Genomic DNA, 16,974 nt, shown 5'->3' with positions numbered 1-16,974 from the left:
TCCAATATTGTGAGTTCTTGGAAGACATGAGATCAGATTCAGAGACCTTACTATGCCACACACACCCACCCTCTTTTTCTTTAATGAAATTGTTTATTAGTAGTAGTAGTAGTAGTACCCCACCCATCTGACAGGGTTGCCCAGCCACTCTAGGTGCCTTCCAACACAATAAAACATTAAAAAAACTTCCCCATACAGGGCTGCCTTCAGATGTCTTCTAAAAGTTGTATAGTTATTCATCTCCACAACATCTGATAGGAAGACGTTCCACAGTTGGGCACCACTACTGAGAAGGCCCTCTGTCTTGTTATCTGTAGCTTCACTTCTTGCAGGTAGGGAATCACCAGAGGGTCCTAGGAGCTGGACCTCAGGGTCTGGGCCAAATGATGGAGATGCTCCATCCTAAAGCTGTTTAGGGCTTTAAAGGTCAACACCAACACTTTGAATTGTGCCTGGAAACATCCTGGGAGCCAATGCAGATCTTTCAGGAGCGGTGTTATATGGTCCTGGAAGCTGCTCCTAGTGACCAGCCCAGCAGTCACATTCTTGATTAATTGTAGTTTCTGGGTCACCTTCAAAGGTAGCCCCACATAGGGAGCATTGCAGTAGTCTAAGCATGAGATAACCAGAGCATGTACCACTCTGTCGAGATAGTGGGCAGGCAAGTAGAGTCACAGTTGGCATACCAGGTGGAGCTGGTAAACAGTTGCCTTGGACACAGAGTTGACGTGTGCCTCCATGGTCAGCTGTGAATCCAAAATGACCCTGAGGCTGCACACTTGGTCCTTTAGGGACACATATACTCCATTCAGGACCAGAGAGTCCTCCACACCTGCCCACCCACCCACTTTCCCCCAGAAACAGTGCTTCTGTCTTGTCAAGATTCAACCTCAATCCATTAACCACCATGCGTCCTCCAACTGCCTCCAGATACACACAGAGACTTTCACTGCCTTCATTGGTTCTGATTTAAATGAGAGGTAGACGTGGTTTCATCCACATAGTGGAGAACATACAGCCCAAACCCTCTGATGATCTCTCCTAGCGGTTTAATATAGATGTTAAAAAGCATGGGGGAGGGGATGGAGCACCCCACAAATGATAATGCTTTTATCAATAAAGAACAAACTGAATAAATCACAACAATATTGCAGTTGCTTAGTCTTCTGAACTGCCTTATCCAAAATCTGCATCCCAAACCCACAGCACTATCTGTGGCTATTATCTTTTTGTTTTTTATGATCTCTGCTGAAATGCCGGAACAAGCAATTTTGCAGGGCTCTTGGTAAAGCCATCTCAGTCTAAACTCGACCACATCTTCTTTTGTCCCACTGCAACACCATGCACGCAAAATCCCATTTGCTGTAACAAAAATTTCATAATAAAAGGTGCATTTCGGAGGGATGCAAGCTGTTAAGTACGTGGGATGCATTTTGAAAGACATATAAAACATTTAAACACGTAGTCATTAGAATTGCAATGACCTACTTACAAAGTTCAACAAACTGTGGGTTTGTTGGGGATAACCATTTATGCCTCCCTCAGATTTACAGATACGCTGCCTCTTCTGTCATATAGCCTAGAGAAATCTAGTTTATGTTCACTAAGACCTCAGGACATTCAGCTTTGCTCTTCATTCCACCCTCCGTTCCTTTAAGTACAACGATGAGCTTCATTTGGCCAATGCCCCATCTAGAACATTAAGCACAATGTGTGTGAGTTTTTTAAGTCCAGTGTTAAATCACAATCAGTTCCTATTAACAATTTGAAGCTCCTCTCCCTTTTTATCAACACTTACTTTATTAAATCCTTAATAATATAGATAGAATAGTTAGTTAATTTGTGTGTTGAGCCATGGATGTTAATTTGTAAACATAATAACATACTGCAATCATTTGCATAATAGCATTTTAATCTTTTTAGTAAAAGCTGTAATTCCCTACAAAGTACACTGCAGTAGAAACTAAGTGACTATTGGTAATAATAAAAAAGGGCCTTAAAATTCTGATCCTATTATAGCGTTGGAACATACCCAAACTGCTTCCATAATCTCTGAAATGTTACTGTTCTCTGATTTAGGTGTCTGTGTCAAGAATAAAAATGAAGTATAACTGGTGGCTCTAGACTATTTCCTAAATGTAATTTAGTATTCACTAAGCACCAGCACTTTGCAAATAGCTCAGAGGCTTTCCTTCAAAGTTCAGAGAGCCAGTAACGCATTTTTGTGCTAGTAACACCAGGCAACTCACCTTACAGACTATGGTGCCGAATAGATGGCTATGATAAATCATGCCAAATTGGCACTGAAGGGTAGCAGGCGTGGAGGGCCTTACTACGAGGCCCCCTCCCACAAGATTTTATCTGCTTAAGCAGCCTGCCTTGGGCTACTCGTTTTGGAGAAAATCGAGGAGGGGAATTAAAAAACACGTGCACGCACACACACGTATACATATCTATCCATATATACTGGAACAGACCAGTTTAGAAAGCTCCGCAGGAGGCTTAGACCCATAGAAACCCATTGACGCCAGTCACAAGACTCTGCAAAGAAAACATCAGGGGCTGTTTAAAAGTCAGGCCAAGTCGTTTTATGCAAGATCTGGTAATTCATTAATCAATCTGGCTGCAAACATTGAATGAATAACTTTGCAGGAGTAGCAGAGCCCCCAACAGAATATTGGAGCTTTATGGTATGAATCTATGCAAATTACCCAGATGACTATAAAAAGCCCCCATCGCCTTCGCCATGCAAAACCATTCCAAATGGATACGAAGTCATTTATCTTTGTAAAATTTCCTCTTTGCCAAGAACGACACACTGTGTATGCTTCCATTGTGAATCCCTTTTGTTCCCCCTCATCCTTACGGCTTGTCATAAACTTCTTTGGCTGCCCACAGAGAAGAACAGTAGCTTAGATTTTGTTTTCCAAATACCTTACTTGCATCACAGTCCTGGAAGTACCTCGGACTGAGCTGAACACAACATAAACACACACATTCAATTGTTCGCTGCAATGATAATGACAGTGTGGCAGTTGAAATCTCGGTTCACTGAAAGAATAGGAAAGAAATTCAAGGGAAAGTCTTAAATAGGTAAAATTTGCACCGCATCAACGCATGCTACTTTTGCAAATGTCACTGTTTCTAGGACTGCTGAAGACTGGCGGTTGTCACCCGCTTAAATCGCTCTTGTGTAAGTCCCACTCATTTCAATGGGACTTATTCCTGAGCAGCAAGCATATGCCTTCTCTTTTTAAGAAGCAAATATAAATGATCTTTTCACCCCCAACATTGACTTCAGATGTATACATATATAAAACATCCATGCATATATCTGTATCCAAAGCTACCTCCGTAGAACACCAGGTGTTTATTACATCCTTTCATGGGTTTAAATATTACGTTCAATATACTTAAGCTTGTACACACACATGCACATCAGGCATTTAACTGTGCAATAGGATTCATAGTGGCAGTACAGAAGTGAGAGTACCCATTTCCCCAAATTGGTATTAAAGTACTGAATAGAGAGCATTGAAATCCTGAGAAGGTGCTATAGCAGGAAAAGCATCCTTTAGAGAGAAGGTGCCGGTTGCAAATAAGTGCATAGTTAGGTAGACAGGAAGGCAATCCAAGATTTCCAAGAAGCATAGAATAGCCCCCAGCCCCCCCCCCAGCTATGGAGTAGCTGCTCTATACAGGTAAAGTAAAGGTAAAGGGACCCCTGACCATTAGGTCCAGTCGTGGCCGACTTTGGGGTTGCAGCGCTCATCTCGCTTTACTGGCTGAGGGAGGCGGCATACAGTTTCCAGGTCATGTGGCCAGCAGAACTAAGCCGCTTCTGGCGAACCAGAGCAGCGCACGGAAACGCTGTTTACCTTCCCGCCAGAGTACCTATTCATCTACTTGCACTTTGACATGCTTTCGAACAGCTAGGTTGGCAGGAACAGGGACCGAGCAACGGGAGCTCAGCCCGTCGCGGGGATTCAAACCGCCGACCTTCTGATCAGCAAGTCCTAGGCTCTGTGGTTTAACCCACAGCGCCACCTGCACCCCTTCTCTATACAGCTAAGTCGCTCACATACTTTGGCCTACCTCTCATTGAGATGAGAAACCTGCATCTAGACTGCACGACTTCAGACTGCAGGTGGAAGCTCATGTGACTGGATGTTTCTCCATACACAAAAAGTATAAACCAGCAAACACTGCCTTATTGCAGAAGTAAAAAGGCAACTCTATTAAATTAAGTCCAACTGAGGGTCATGTAATCTGCATGCAGGGGCAGGCTATAGTGCAGGCATAGGCAAACTCCGGCCCTCCAGATGTTTCGGAACTACAATTCCCATCATCCCTAGCTAACAGGACCAGTGGTCAGGGATGATGGGAATTGTAGTCTCACAACATCTGGAGGGCCAGAGTTTGCCTGCTATAGTGGCAAAGAAAATGCTCTTTTCCTGTGCTCTTTACTCAAAGAGGTACAGTGGTACCTCAGGTTACATATGCTTCAGGTTACATACGCTTCAGGTTACATACTCTGCTAACCCAGAAATAGTACCTCAGGTAAAGAACTTTGCTTCAGGATGAGAACAGAAATCGTGCAGCGGCGGCGCAGCAGCAGCAGGAGGCCCCATTAGCCAAAGTGGTGCTTCAGGTTAAGAACAGTTTCAGGTTAAGTACAGACCTCCGGAATGAATTAAGTACTTAACCTGAGGTACCACTGTATATTGTTTTGCCATGAAAATAGATGAGGGGGTGGGGCTGAGACACAATACACAATTTAGCTCTGATCAGACAGATATTGCCAGTTATAAATTGTGGTACATAAGAGACTACTCGTCATTTATTGCTGCAGGTCCCTTCCCTCCATAGGCACAATTACCATTGCAGAATACCCCAATTCCCAAAGGCCTGGGGGACAGGGGAGTGGATTCCCTGCCTTAAGCAGCAAGGTGTCTTGGGCCAGCTCTGGTTCAACTATAAAACCTGAGGTATTTATTCAATATGCAGGAAAAGAACATGAAATTTAACAAAGGTGAAACCTTGTGGCAAAATCTCTCTTGAAAGCAGCATGGAGGAATAATCCAGCATTTGGTTGTATACAGGGAAGCAGATGGCGCTGTGGTCTAGATCGCTGAGCCTCTTGGACTTGCCAATCAGAAGGTCGGCGGTTTGAATCCCCGTGACAGGGTGAGCTCCCGTTGCTCTGTCCCAGCTTCTGCCAACCTAGCAGTTCGAAAGCACACCAGTGCAAGTAGATAAATGGGCACTGCTGCGGTGGGAAGGTAAATGGCGTTTTCGTGCACTCTGGCTTCCGTTGCACCAGAAGCAGTTTAGTCCTGCTGTCCATATGACCTGGGAAGCTGTCTGTGGACAAACACCAGCTCCCTCAGCCTGAAAGCAGGATGAGCGCTGAAACCCCATAGTCACCTTTGACTGGACTTAACCATCCAGGGGTCCTTTACCTTTACCTTTTTTTACCTTTTTTTGAAGCTGTGTAGCAACAGGGAGTCAGTACAGTGGTACCTTGGGTTAAGAACTTAATTCATTCTGGAGGTCCGTTCTTAACCTGAAACTGTTCTTAACCTGATGCACCACTTTAGCTAATGGGGCCTCCTGCTGCTGCCGCACCGCTGGAGCATGATTTCTGTTCTCATCCTGAAGCAACGTTCTTACCCTGAGGTACTATTTCTGGGTTAGTGGAGTCTGTAACCTGAAGCGTATGTAACCTGAGGTACTACTGTACAGTGAAAGTGTTAAGACAAAGGAAACATGGAGGGAAATTGTGAAGATCGGAGGGGGAAGTCTAACTTTCAGCATCACTGGCAGCCATACATAAATTGTGTTTTAAGAGAGCTGTTGACTTATTTTCCTTCCTTCGGTCCTCCAAAAGTTAACTAAGCATCAAAGCTTTGAGAAACCTTAGAGCAAGTGGCCAGAATCTAGAGGAATATCATCCTGTTTCTCCAATATCCATGTCAGATCAAACTAACCCTGTCTGGTCACAAATTCAGAGGTGAGAGGCAGGAACACATAAACTGTTGGCTCTGAAATTACCTGCACAAGGGCCAAGAAGAATGTGTGCTTGTTTTGCCTCAAATAGGATGCAAAGCATCTACCAGTGCTTCAAGCAATATTTCACAATCCACACTGGACAGAAACAGCTACAGCTCAACAAACCCACACATTGTGCAGAAAAAAAATGTGACCTCTCCACATTTTAACAGGCAAATTCCACTCTTGGAACCAAAATGTAGGATCAGCAGACTTGCACAACGTATCAGTTGCTGCAAGTCAAGCACTTCAGACTGTAGGCGGTGTGTATTATCATGATCATCAATATTAGGTTAAACGTTAAAATTGGTATCAGGCAGGTGCCTTCACTGTACTCTTTTCAGTGCCTGCTGAAGACATTCTTATTTAGACAAGCTTACCCAGAGAGTCTGTAGGAATTTTAATTTGTTTCAGTATATTTTCTATTACCGTTCTAACCTCTTGTATGTTTTAAATTATGGTTGTAAAACGTTTAGTGATTATTTCGTGGTTTTATCTTCCTTGTAAACTGCTTTGAGGTTTTCTCTACCACCAAGTAGTACATAAATTTGTTAAATAAATAAAATAAATAGATCATCAATAAATAACAAGACTCGGCTTCCTACAATGTCAGAGGCCAACTTAGAATGTTGTTTGCCATTATGCAATTACATGGCCAGATTTTGTATGACCTGCATTTATCAATATTTCATATATTGTTGTTTTGTACAATGGCAAACATTTTAAAATACTGTTTTTCATTTCTATAGTGGACTCCTCTTCGCCATTAGCTACTTATGGTGTTACAGAGAAAGAATATTCTGTTATATTCTTGCTAGTGTTTTTTGTTTTGTTGTTTTTTTACAAAAAGGTGGTCATGTTCTATGGCTAAACAAAGATGCACTCCTGAGGTAAGCTGATCCATCAAATACTTTTATTTGTTCATATTTTCAAAAAGAAGTTATGGAAGATACTAGTCATGCACAAAACTACTAGGTAGGAACAATTACAATGCAGCCAATATGACTTTTAAACAAAACTGGGCACTGTTTGTCTTGTAACAGGTGTATTGGTATTTCTGATGGCATTAAGTTTGAGACAGATAATGTTTACATGGTATTTATGTAAATTTAAAATCAGACCTAATTTTTAAAATATAAGATTCCCTCCATTTAGAAGCATGTCAAGGTAAATCCCTCTTTCAAATATGCAGAAGTATTTTTTAAAAAAATATTTAGGAGCTTTGAAGCATTTTGATTCCCCCACTCCCGCAATCTAAATCTTCCAAGTGTGAGAATACAGAATATGCATCTCTGTTCAAAGACACGAACAGCAGTAGCTTGCATAGCTACTGCATACATCCATCTCTATAAATTTCTCTAATGAAATGACAAGGCTTAATTGTACCTTAATTTAAAAGAAAAGCTGGCAAAACAGTGGCAGTGGATGTCACAAAGTGCTAGAAGGTAAACCTGGTGGTCAAGAAGACACACGTCACTTCATTTTGGCTGCTCGATTTAGCATACACACCCAATTCCTTTTGGGAACCGCTGAACCTTTCCCCTGCTCAACAGTAAGGAAAAAAAGGTTCTTTGGCCAGACTCTTAATCGTTAGAAGAAGATTAAGTCTGAAACTGTAATCACACTTACGGGGAAGTAAATCCAATTGCACTCTACCAGCAGCAATGAGCTTCTGGACAGAGCTCCCATCCCAAGGAAGTGCTTGAGAGCTTGGCATGGAGAAAGACGCAAAGTGGGAACTTTATAGCTGACTGGCAAAGAGGAGAAGGGAAGCAGGGGCTGGGGGGGGGGCGTCCCAAAGGCATGCTGTTTGCTTTTGGAGAGCTGATGCTCTGGGAGAACGGATGGGAGCCGAGTGGGACCAGTCGGCTTATCCAAGGTGCCAAAGTGCATTACAATGCAAGCCATCTGTGATTGCACCTCCCAAAGGTTTTCGTTGCACTTTTAACTTTGAAGCAGCAATGCAAATTTGATCAGGGCAGCAGCGCTGGGTTGCTTTTAAAAAATAAAACCTTGCCCCCCCCCATATCAACCCACGCAGGGTGGTGTTAGATTGCAATTGGGGGGGGGGGATTCAGAAGTCCCGAAACCTCAAACAAGTGATCCCTGTTCTGCAATAAAAAATGTTGTGAGTATTACTACGTGATTCACCCTGCCTGCATAGATTGGTTCTGTGGAGGCAATATGGTTATCACTGTGGTCTGAACCACTGAGCCTCTTGGGCTTGCCAATCGAAAGGTTGGCAGTTTGAATCCCTGCGAGGGAGTGAGCTCCCGTTGCTCTGTCCCAGCTCCTGCCAACCTAGCAGTTCGAAAGTACACCAGTGCAAGTATATAAATAGGTACAGTTGCGGCAGGAAGGTAAATGGTATTTCTGTGGGCTCTAGTTTCCATCACGGTGTTCCGTTGTGCCAGATACAGCTTAGTCCTGCTGTCCACATGACCCAGAAAGCTGTCTGTGGACAAACACCAGCTCCCTTAGTCTGAAAGTGAGATGAGCGCCATCACCCCATAGTTGCCTTTGACTGGACTTAACCGTGCAGGGGTCCTTTACCTTTGATCCAACAGAATCCAGAGGTTTGCATAGAAGGGCCACTTCTAGATTCACTTCTGCTTTGATCTACCTAAAGAATCCAAATTTTCATCACAACCCTAACAGAAAGTCAACAACTCCCTCAGCATTTAATGAGGGCTCTGAGGGATGAGCAAAATATAGTCCCAGTTCAGCTCACTAGGCTAAGCATCAGCATCAGATCAAAGACTTCTTGCTTCAAGTCCTGGACACACACACACACAGCACAACATCCTGAATTTAGGAAGTCTGGAAACCACTGAAAGGTCTTCAGGTGACAATACCCAAGAGGGACTTTCCAGTAGCGCCCCCTCCACCTCCAGTGGACATTCATTTGGCACTTTCAGTGCTTGTGCTTAGGTCAATCACATTCCCACCCCACATTTTTTAAAATTAGTTTGAGTCCATCTGGATATTTTGGCTGCTCTTTGTTTTATTGTTGTGCTACTTTTTTATATAGTTTTACTGTGTTTAGTGTACACTGCTCTGGACTCTTGAGGGAGGAAGGATATAAATTATTTTTAATAAATAGGAAGACACAAGATCTACCCACCCTGGAAGAATGGCAGATGAAGGTGATAGAGTACATGGAATTGGCAGAAATGACTGGCAGAATCCGAGACCAGGGAGAAGAGGCGGTGGAAGAAGAATGGAAAAAATTTAAAGACTATCTACAGAAATACTGTAAAATTAATGAATGTTAAAGGGACATTGGATTGAAAATAAGCGGTGTTGGTTAAAAGATTAATAAGAATATGTAAATATGGATTGACAATGGTGGAAAATATATATTTATTATAGGTTAAGATGTTGAGTAAGCATAAATGACAGAGGGCAAGGATTTGCTGAATTAAATATCTGAACTGGAATACAAAAAGGGAGGTGTGAGGAGGTCAAGAAACTAGTGAATGAAGTATAAGATATGAAAATACTAATTTTTTTCTGTCTTGTTTTTTGGTGTTTCTTCTTTTTTTCTATTCTGTTAACTGTTTTCTATTGTGTACTTTTATGTGTTTTGTATTTTCTCATTTTTGTAGCTTCTTTTGGTTTTTGTATTTTATGTTTAAATTTTTGGAAGCTTTTGATTGTTTATGAAACTTTAATAAATATTATTATAAAAATAAACAAATAAATTATTTTTAATAAATAAGGGATTCCTTAAAAACAGCTTTGCCACATACTGATGGTAATGTGGCACAAGCTAGGCACATAGAGATGGTAATGTGGCACAAGCTAGGCACCCTAGTCAAAAGGGAATTTGCTTGCCAGCCCCCTAATATTTGCTGGAGGAACAAGTTGCCCAAAATTGCTGAGGCTGCAGCACCAACCTCTTGCCTCCTGGGTCAGAAAGGAAAGGAACCAACTTATCAGGAAGGCAACCAGAATAAGCAATACAGGAACAGACACATCTCTTCCCTTGAACACCTTGTTGAGCTGCCATTCTCTCCCTGCCCCTTCTCTCTCTCTCACACACACACAGCCAAAGTATCATTAGGCACAAATTTGAGAATGGGGAACAAAACGCTTCCCAAAAGGTAGCCGAGTTGTGCTTCTAAAGGACCAAGGGAGCTAAAGCAAGCTGCCGCTATTCCTGTGGATTCCAGAACAGCAGTGGAAAAATATGGGTTGTTCATATTATACAGGGAAACTATAGCTACACCTTCCTTTCCCACCCATCACAATGGGCAAACTTCGCCATGTCCACAGCTTCCCCCAAGAACAATATAACTAACCAAAGGGAACCCCAGCATCACAGCCCACAAAAAAGGTTGCAAAGTTTGTGGGAGGTGGGTTCTTCACCCAGCCCTACCTAAGTAAGAGGGACAAATAAATATTTCCTTTAGAACAGGGTGGGGAATCTATTGCCCTTTCGAAGTTTCTGGCCGACAAGTCCCATTATCCCTGGCCATTGCCCATGCTAGGATCCAAACTACAAGAAAGAAGATTCCACCTAAACATTAGGAAGAACTTCCTGACAGTAAGAGCTGTTTGACAGTGGAATTTGCTGCTAAGGAGTGTGGTGGAGTCTCCTTCTTTGGAGGTCTTTAAGCAGAGGCTTGACAACCATATGTCAGGAGTGCTCTGATGGTGTTTCCTGCTTGGCAGGGGGTTGGACTCGATGGCCCTTGTGGTCTCTTCCAACTCTATGATTCTATGATTCTAGCTGAGGTTGACAGAATGCAACCCCACCTAGGAAAGGCTGTGGGCTTGTTCCTAGACCACCCGGCATCCTAACCAGTAAGACCTCTTCACCACATCCAACAAACCACTTCCAATTCCAAACACTCATTCGCAACCTGCTACCTATCACCATGGTACTTGATGAAAAACAGAAATAGAACTAGGTGCCATCAACGGTACCAAAAAGATTATCTCACCTGCTGGTTCCGCATGGCTGTTAAATAGCAAAAGATGCAAGGTGAAGCCTTATAGCAATGACCACAGGGTAGAGCAACAGTTTGAGTACCACCTTCCAAGACCTATGCTTAATAATAATAATAATAATAATAATAGTAATAATAATAATAAATTTATTTATACCCCACCCTCCCCGGCCAAGACCAGGCTCAGGGCAGCTAACACCAAATATATAAAACATTAAAAACACAAAATCAAGCGATTGATTAAAATACAGTTCAAAATCACATGTAAAATCAAAATAAAATTAGGTGGGAACCCACGAATCACAACCGTAGGGGTAAGGAATATTAAATGTTCACCAGGCCTGGCCACCCATGCTGATCCCATGTGAGCCGATACAGCGGTTCTCAACCTGTGGGTCCCCAGATGTTGTTGGACTACAACTCCCATCATCCCTGAGCTCTGGTCTTGCTAGCTAGGGGTGATGGGAGTTGTAGTTCAACAACATCTGGGGACCCACAGGTTGAGAAAGGCTGCGAGAAGGAGCCAAGAGGCCACTTACATACAGGGTCCCATAGAAAGAGGAAAGAAGAAGGAAGGGGGTCAGACTGGGCCTGGACCAAAGGCCTGGTGGAACAGCTCCGTCTTGCAGGCCCTGCGGAAAGATGTCAGATCCCGCAGGGCCCTGGTCTCTTGCGACAGAGAGTTCTACCCGACTGGGACCAGAAAAGTGAGACCAGAAAATGACCAGAAAACAGAGAGGGAGAGAGAGGGAGGGAGAGGGAGAGAGAGGGAGAGAGAGGGAGAGAGAGGGAGAGAGAAGGAGAGAGAAGGAGAGAGAAGGAGAGAGAGGGAGAGGGAGAGACTCCCTAGCTTTACGTCAGCAATGTAGATCAGAAGGATACCATGGTTCATGGTACTGAATGCCATAGAGGGAACCATGATGTATTCCATGATCATCTTACAGTGCAGGACATCCACCAAGTGCAGTGCAAGTCATTGTGCAAACGTCTGTTGCAAACAGGTTGTAAACCAGACTGATACGGGATCCTAGATTATCATAGCTAGCAATGAAGTCTTGAAGCTGGGCTGCCACACACTGGAGCATTTTGCCAAAAGACAACGCTTCAGAGACTGGGCAAAGGTTATCAGTGGAATCTGAAGGGGGCCTGCCACAGCCACTCCCAAAGCCACAGGCAATTCCCCTTTCTTCAAGGAGGCACAAACAACCCTCCACTTGCCAGCACCCCACAGCCAGGAGAGGCAAACGTGCACCAGGTAACCTGTCCACATCCTCAGACTGCAGAAATTGGAAGTTTTACACCAGTGCAAGAACATCCAGAACCCTATCTGCAACTAATGTAGAGTAAAGTCAAAATGCAAGCAATCTGCAAAGCACTTTGCAAAGGCACACCTTGGTTGCCAGAATATAGAAGTCCCATCACCACCCAGAAAGCCTTCACTGGCCAGCACTGTACCTGCACAATAATGGTGGGAAAACACATACCATGTTGCAGGTAGGGTGACAAAGAAGGCTCCAAAGCAGGTTCTACGTCCTGTCCTATTGCATTAACCTGAGTCTTTCTCCACTGATGCCCTAGTCAGCATCAAAGAGTCCCTAGAAAACATCGTGTCAACCAAATAAGCCATTTCCGCATTCCAGAGGGCAAGCAAGGCTTTGACAAAATTTCCCCAAAGCCATCAGGAGCCCATATAGCCAGTCTCTGGGAAGCCATTCTGACAAGTCTTAGAGGTTTTTGGAAGCCCTGTAACCCCAACCAGGAATTTGGCAAAGGGACTAAAGTCCCTTATTAGATCAAAGGATGGCTGAAATCCATCAGGAAAACAAAAGGTCCACAACATACCCCCAAAACAATGCCCACCAGGTCAGAAAGAGACCACCATACCGCTGGATGAGCAATACGCCAACAGTTTCATGGCATGGGATGATATGGGAATACTTTGACCCTGGGATAATAATTTATTTTCTTTCCACCACCACCCCTAAAAAGTGTCTCAACTCCATTGGGTCATATCAGGCTTGCTTTTCTTTGTTTAGTTGTAGAGATATGCAGGTGGAAGCAGGATGACTCCATTAGCTCTGCTGAAAGACCTTCTCCATCTGGCTTCTCACCTGGCAGAAGCCCTTCCATCAGTCAGCGGCAGGGGGAAAGATGAGAAGCAGGAGCAGTCCATTGCATCTCCTGGAAGGCTAGTTCCATATGGATCCGCCCCTCCCTAAACTGTTTCCATTCTAGCTGGTCATAAGAACTATTATGTAACTCAGAACTGCTGTCTGAGTTTTCCAGTTTTCTTCTTCCCCCCTGTGTCTTTTACAGTCTAAAAGACAAAGATACAAATGAAAAGCTTGCAGGCAGGGGCTGTCTTGTTTTTATTAATTGCATGGAAGCTGCTCTGGGAGCCTTTTTGGCCAAAGAGCAGGACAGAAAGTGTTTCAAACAAATAAATAAAATTTGTCTATTTCACGTCTCACTGCCAGATGATATAGAACATGCTACTCCAGTGCTGGTTGCAATTTTTATAAAGAAGGTGGGGGGAATTTCCACATGACTAATTGCACCAGAATGTGGGGGAAAGGGGGTGGTGGTGAACTTTCAAAATTAACAGCTCCAACTCTACCTCTGGTTTGCTTTTGGATTTACGTAGGTCCAGGTCTCCTACCCATATTATTTTATGCTGGCATAGCTCTGCTGCTGGCACAACTCTGCCAGTGGAAGAATAAAAAAACGAAAGGGAGGGTAATCATGGGGAAAGCGGTCCATGGGTTCCCTTGGCTAGCCTCCTAACAATGACACTACAAGTTTTCTAGGTCCTACATCTGGGTATTGGCCTGTCAAAAGTGTGTTGATTGGCAATGTGTGTAGATCCACAGGGCATATTGACTTCTGTACTCTTCCCACCTTCACCACAGATGTTCGAGTGCGTGAAGTCACCACAGCATGCCTACTGCATCTGTGGGGCACGGTGACAACGTGAGAGGGTGCCCATTTGCCACACACGTCTGTTTGCTCCTTCTTTGCCAATACAGCATTCCACAATTTGTGGGAGTCAGTGCTATCAACACGGATGCTGTTAGGGAATGGCTGGCAAGACTGTTGTATACTGTGTTGCTGAATGTGCTGCAATTTCATGCTCAGGTTACCTCCATGGGGCGGGGGAAGACAGGATCTAGGCAGTGCTACCCCCAGGCCCACTGAACCACCTTGTAAACAAACTTTGCAGCTCATGCACTCCTGAACTGCATTTCACCCTAGAGTTGCCATCCAACCAGTGCTTTACCAGTCTGATAAACAAAACCAATATACTATCAGTAGTAGGGTCAGAAAACTCCCCCTTTTGTCCTACCCTGACAACTGCCTACTAGACTTTGCCAGCCTTTTGCCAAAATGTGCCAGATTCTGTTCTGGCTCCACCCCTAACCCACAAAAATTTACCTCTGAGTTATTCCCCACCTTCAATCCAGTGATCCAGAATTTTAGAAATCCAAACTGTCATCCCTGAGACCCTTGGTTTGGGCATTTGAAATACTGACACTGGCCCCTAAATATCTTGATATTTTTGCCATTTCTTTACAGGATTAGCGCCCACTAATCCGAAGCCATATCCAAGGAATCGGAAAAATAGCTGCAAGCACTGCAGCTTGAAAACATTAGAAATCAGAGCAGATAAAGACCGTCATCCGTGTCATTAAAAAAAGATGCTTACGTGGAACTTTTCCTTACCTCAAATATGTTTGACGATTCATTGGCATACTGATTGGAAATGATTTCCGATTGGTCACTGTACCACTTGAGTCCTCCCAGAAAGCTGTCGGCATCTAAGTCATTCACATCTAATTCAGAGAGGTCAAGTTCTGGAAGATCTGGGCAAAGTGGCTGGTCTTCACCAACCAGAGCAGCACACTGAAAAGAGGGGAAGGAAAGATACAGAAACGCTTTCATTAATTAGAGGAAACTGTGAAGAACAACAGCACGTGAGAAGAATTATAGCTCCGTTAACTCACTTATACCACCCAGCAGGTCACTGGAGTTAACTTCATTTTGGGGAAGAAAATGCTGACTTGTATCAAAGGAACTTGGCACAGGTGAGCAACAGAGCGTGTTTGTGTGTGCGCCGGCCTGCTTGTTGGAGAAAGGCTGACCTTTGCCTTCTAAACCACCCTCCTGCACTGGGAACAGCCACTGTCTTTTTATTCACAGCCCCCAAAGTGCAGAAGTCATTTAAGAAGCAAAGAGGGGAGGTCACGATTTCTGATCTCTCAGTTAAGCCAGAATGAGGCATTGTTAGAAGATGCATGGCAAAAACCGAAGACAGTAAACCCGTGCCTCTCTCCCTCGGTAACTTCTAGTTTATTTTTAAGGTATAATATTGCACGCTGACAGGGCCATGCTCCGGATGTTGGCTCAGAGGTAAGCCCCATGGAATTCAGTTGGACTTACCTAGGAGTAAACATGCAAGTAGATGAATTATGAGGTTCCCCACCCCTATACAGTGGTACCTCAGGTTACAGATGCTTCAGGTTACAGACTCCGCTAACCCAGAAATAGTACCTCGGGTTAAGAACTTTGCTTCAGGATGAGAACAGAAATTGCACGGTGGCAGCAGCAAGAGGCCCCATTAGCTAAAGTGGTACCTCAGGTTAAGAACGGACCTCCAGAACAAATGAAGTTCTTAACCCAAGGTACCACTGTACAAGGAAGCCAACGAAGAGAGCAAGGAGCTCGCTGTCACGCATTTGTTCCTCTTTAAACTACCATATTTTTTGCTCTATAAGACTCACTTTTTCCCTCCTAAAAAGTAAGGGGAAATGTGTGTGCGTCTTATGGAGCGAATGCAGGCTGCGCATCTATCACAGAAGCCAGAACAGCAAGAGGGATTACTGCTTTCACTGCGCAGCGCTCCCTCTTGCTGTTCTGGCTCCTGAGATTCAGAATATTTTTTTTCATGTTTTCTTCCTCCAAAAACTAGGTGCGTCTTGTGGTCTGGTGCATCTTATAAAGTGAAAAATACAGTACATATCCACCAGGAAAGGAGGGGAGGTCTGGGACTGCCATTTCCCGCAGCAGACATGCCATTCCAGCAAGCTCTGGACTTAGCATAAGGAAGGCCCAGAATCCACAGCAGAAACTACGATGCAAAAAATCAGCAGGAAAGACAGCAACATGAAATTACACATCTCTGTTGCCCCCCCCCCCCACATCAACCTGCCAAATGGTTCCAGAATTATTAGCCGTAACAAAACTCTGGGTAAACTACTATAAGCTAAGCTACAACAGCCTCATAATAAGCAGATTTTGAAATATTTCTCATGACACACAAAAAAACTCAGGCACCTGCCATGTAATGACCAAATATCTATAAATGTCACATTCCATTTATGGAGTCTCCCAATCTATAGCTTCACTTTCCGGCTAGGAACACAGTCTCAGACCATATTTCTGTTGGCTAGCATCTTGCCATTCACAGGCCAAACTTGACAGCGCCACTAATTGGCTTTTCATAGCTTATCCTCAGCCAGAGATAGGAAAGATATAGCCTCATCTTCACAACAGTCTTGGGAGGTAGGTAAAAGCTCTTCCTCTTTTGTGGACTGAGAACCAGAATAGGGCAATGGCAATGAGACTAACAAGGCTACCCCCAGGCATGGGAGATGGCAACCCAACTCTGCCTTGCCCATCTGCAAGCATGCAAACAAGGGTGACCCCTTTCCCCTCCATTATTTGAACTCCTACCTCTACTAGGATCCACACCCATTGCACATCATTGATTTGCCTCTTTCCTTCTACTTCTTCACACTAAGTCTAGAGAGTATCTACATCCAGGATTATTAAAATGCAGATGGGGAGCTATTTAGGGAGGTCTGTGTGTGCACCCCATACTCACATAATCAACCACAAAAAGTTTTCTAAAATGCACCACTTTTTCTGAAATTTTGATCATGGATATATCCATGAGTGGGATGCTGGTGGT

General features: G+C 43.9%; 1 protein-coding gene across 6 annotated transcripts in view; it reads right to left on the bottom strand.

Annotated features, from left to right (window-relative positions):
* Positions 1–16,974, bottom strand: part of PPARGC1A (PPARG coactivator 1 alpha) — a 663,528-nt gene that overhangs the window by 99,144 nt on the left and 547,410 nt on the right. For all 6 annotated transcript variants that reach the window (XM_082237364.1, XM_082237367.1, XM_082237363.1 and 3 more), the window contains one exon: positions 14,727–14,906. In XM_082237364.1, coding sequence (XP_082093490.1) covers positions 14,727–14,906 — 180 coding nt within the window. The remainder of the gene's footprint in view (positions 1–14,726; positions 14,907–16,974) is intronic.

Source organism: Podarcis vaucheri, assembly GCF_965113315.1.
Source record: "Podarcis vaucheri genome assembly, chromosome: 9".
NCBI lineage: Eukaryota > Metazoa > Chordata > Lepidosauria > Squamata > Lacertidae > Podarcis > Podarcis vaucheri.
Note: the sequence above shows the minus strand (reverse complement) of the source record. Positions and strands in the feature narration are given on the sequence as shown.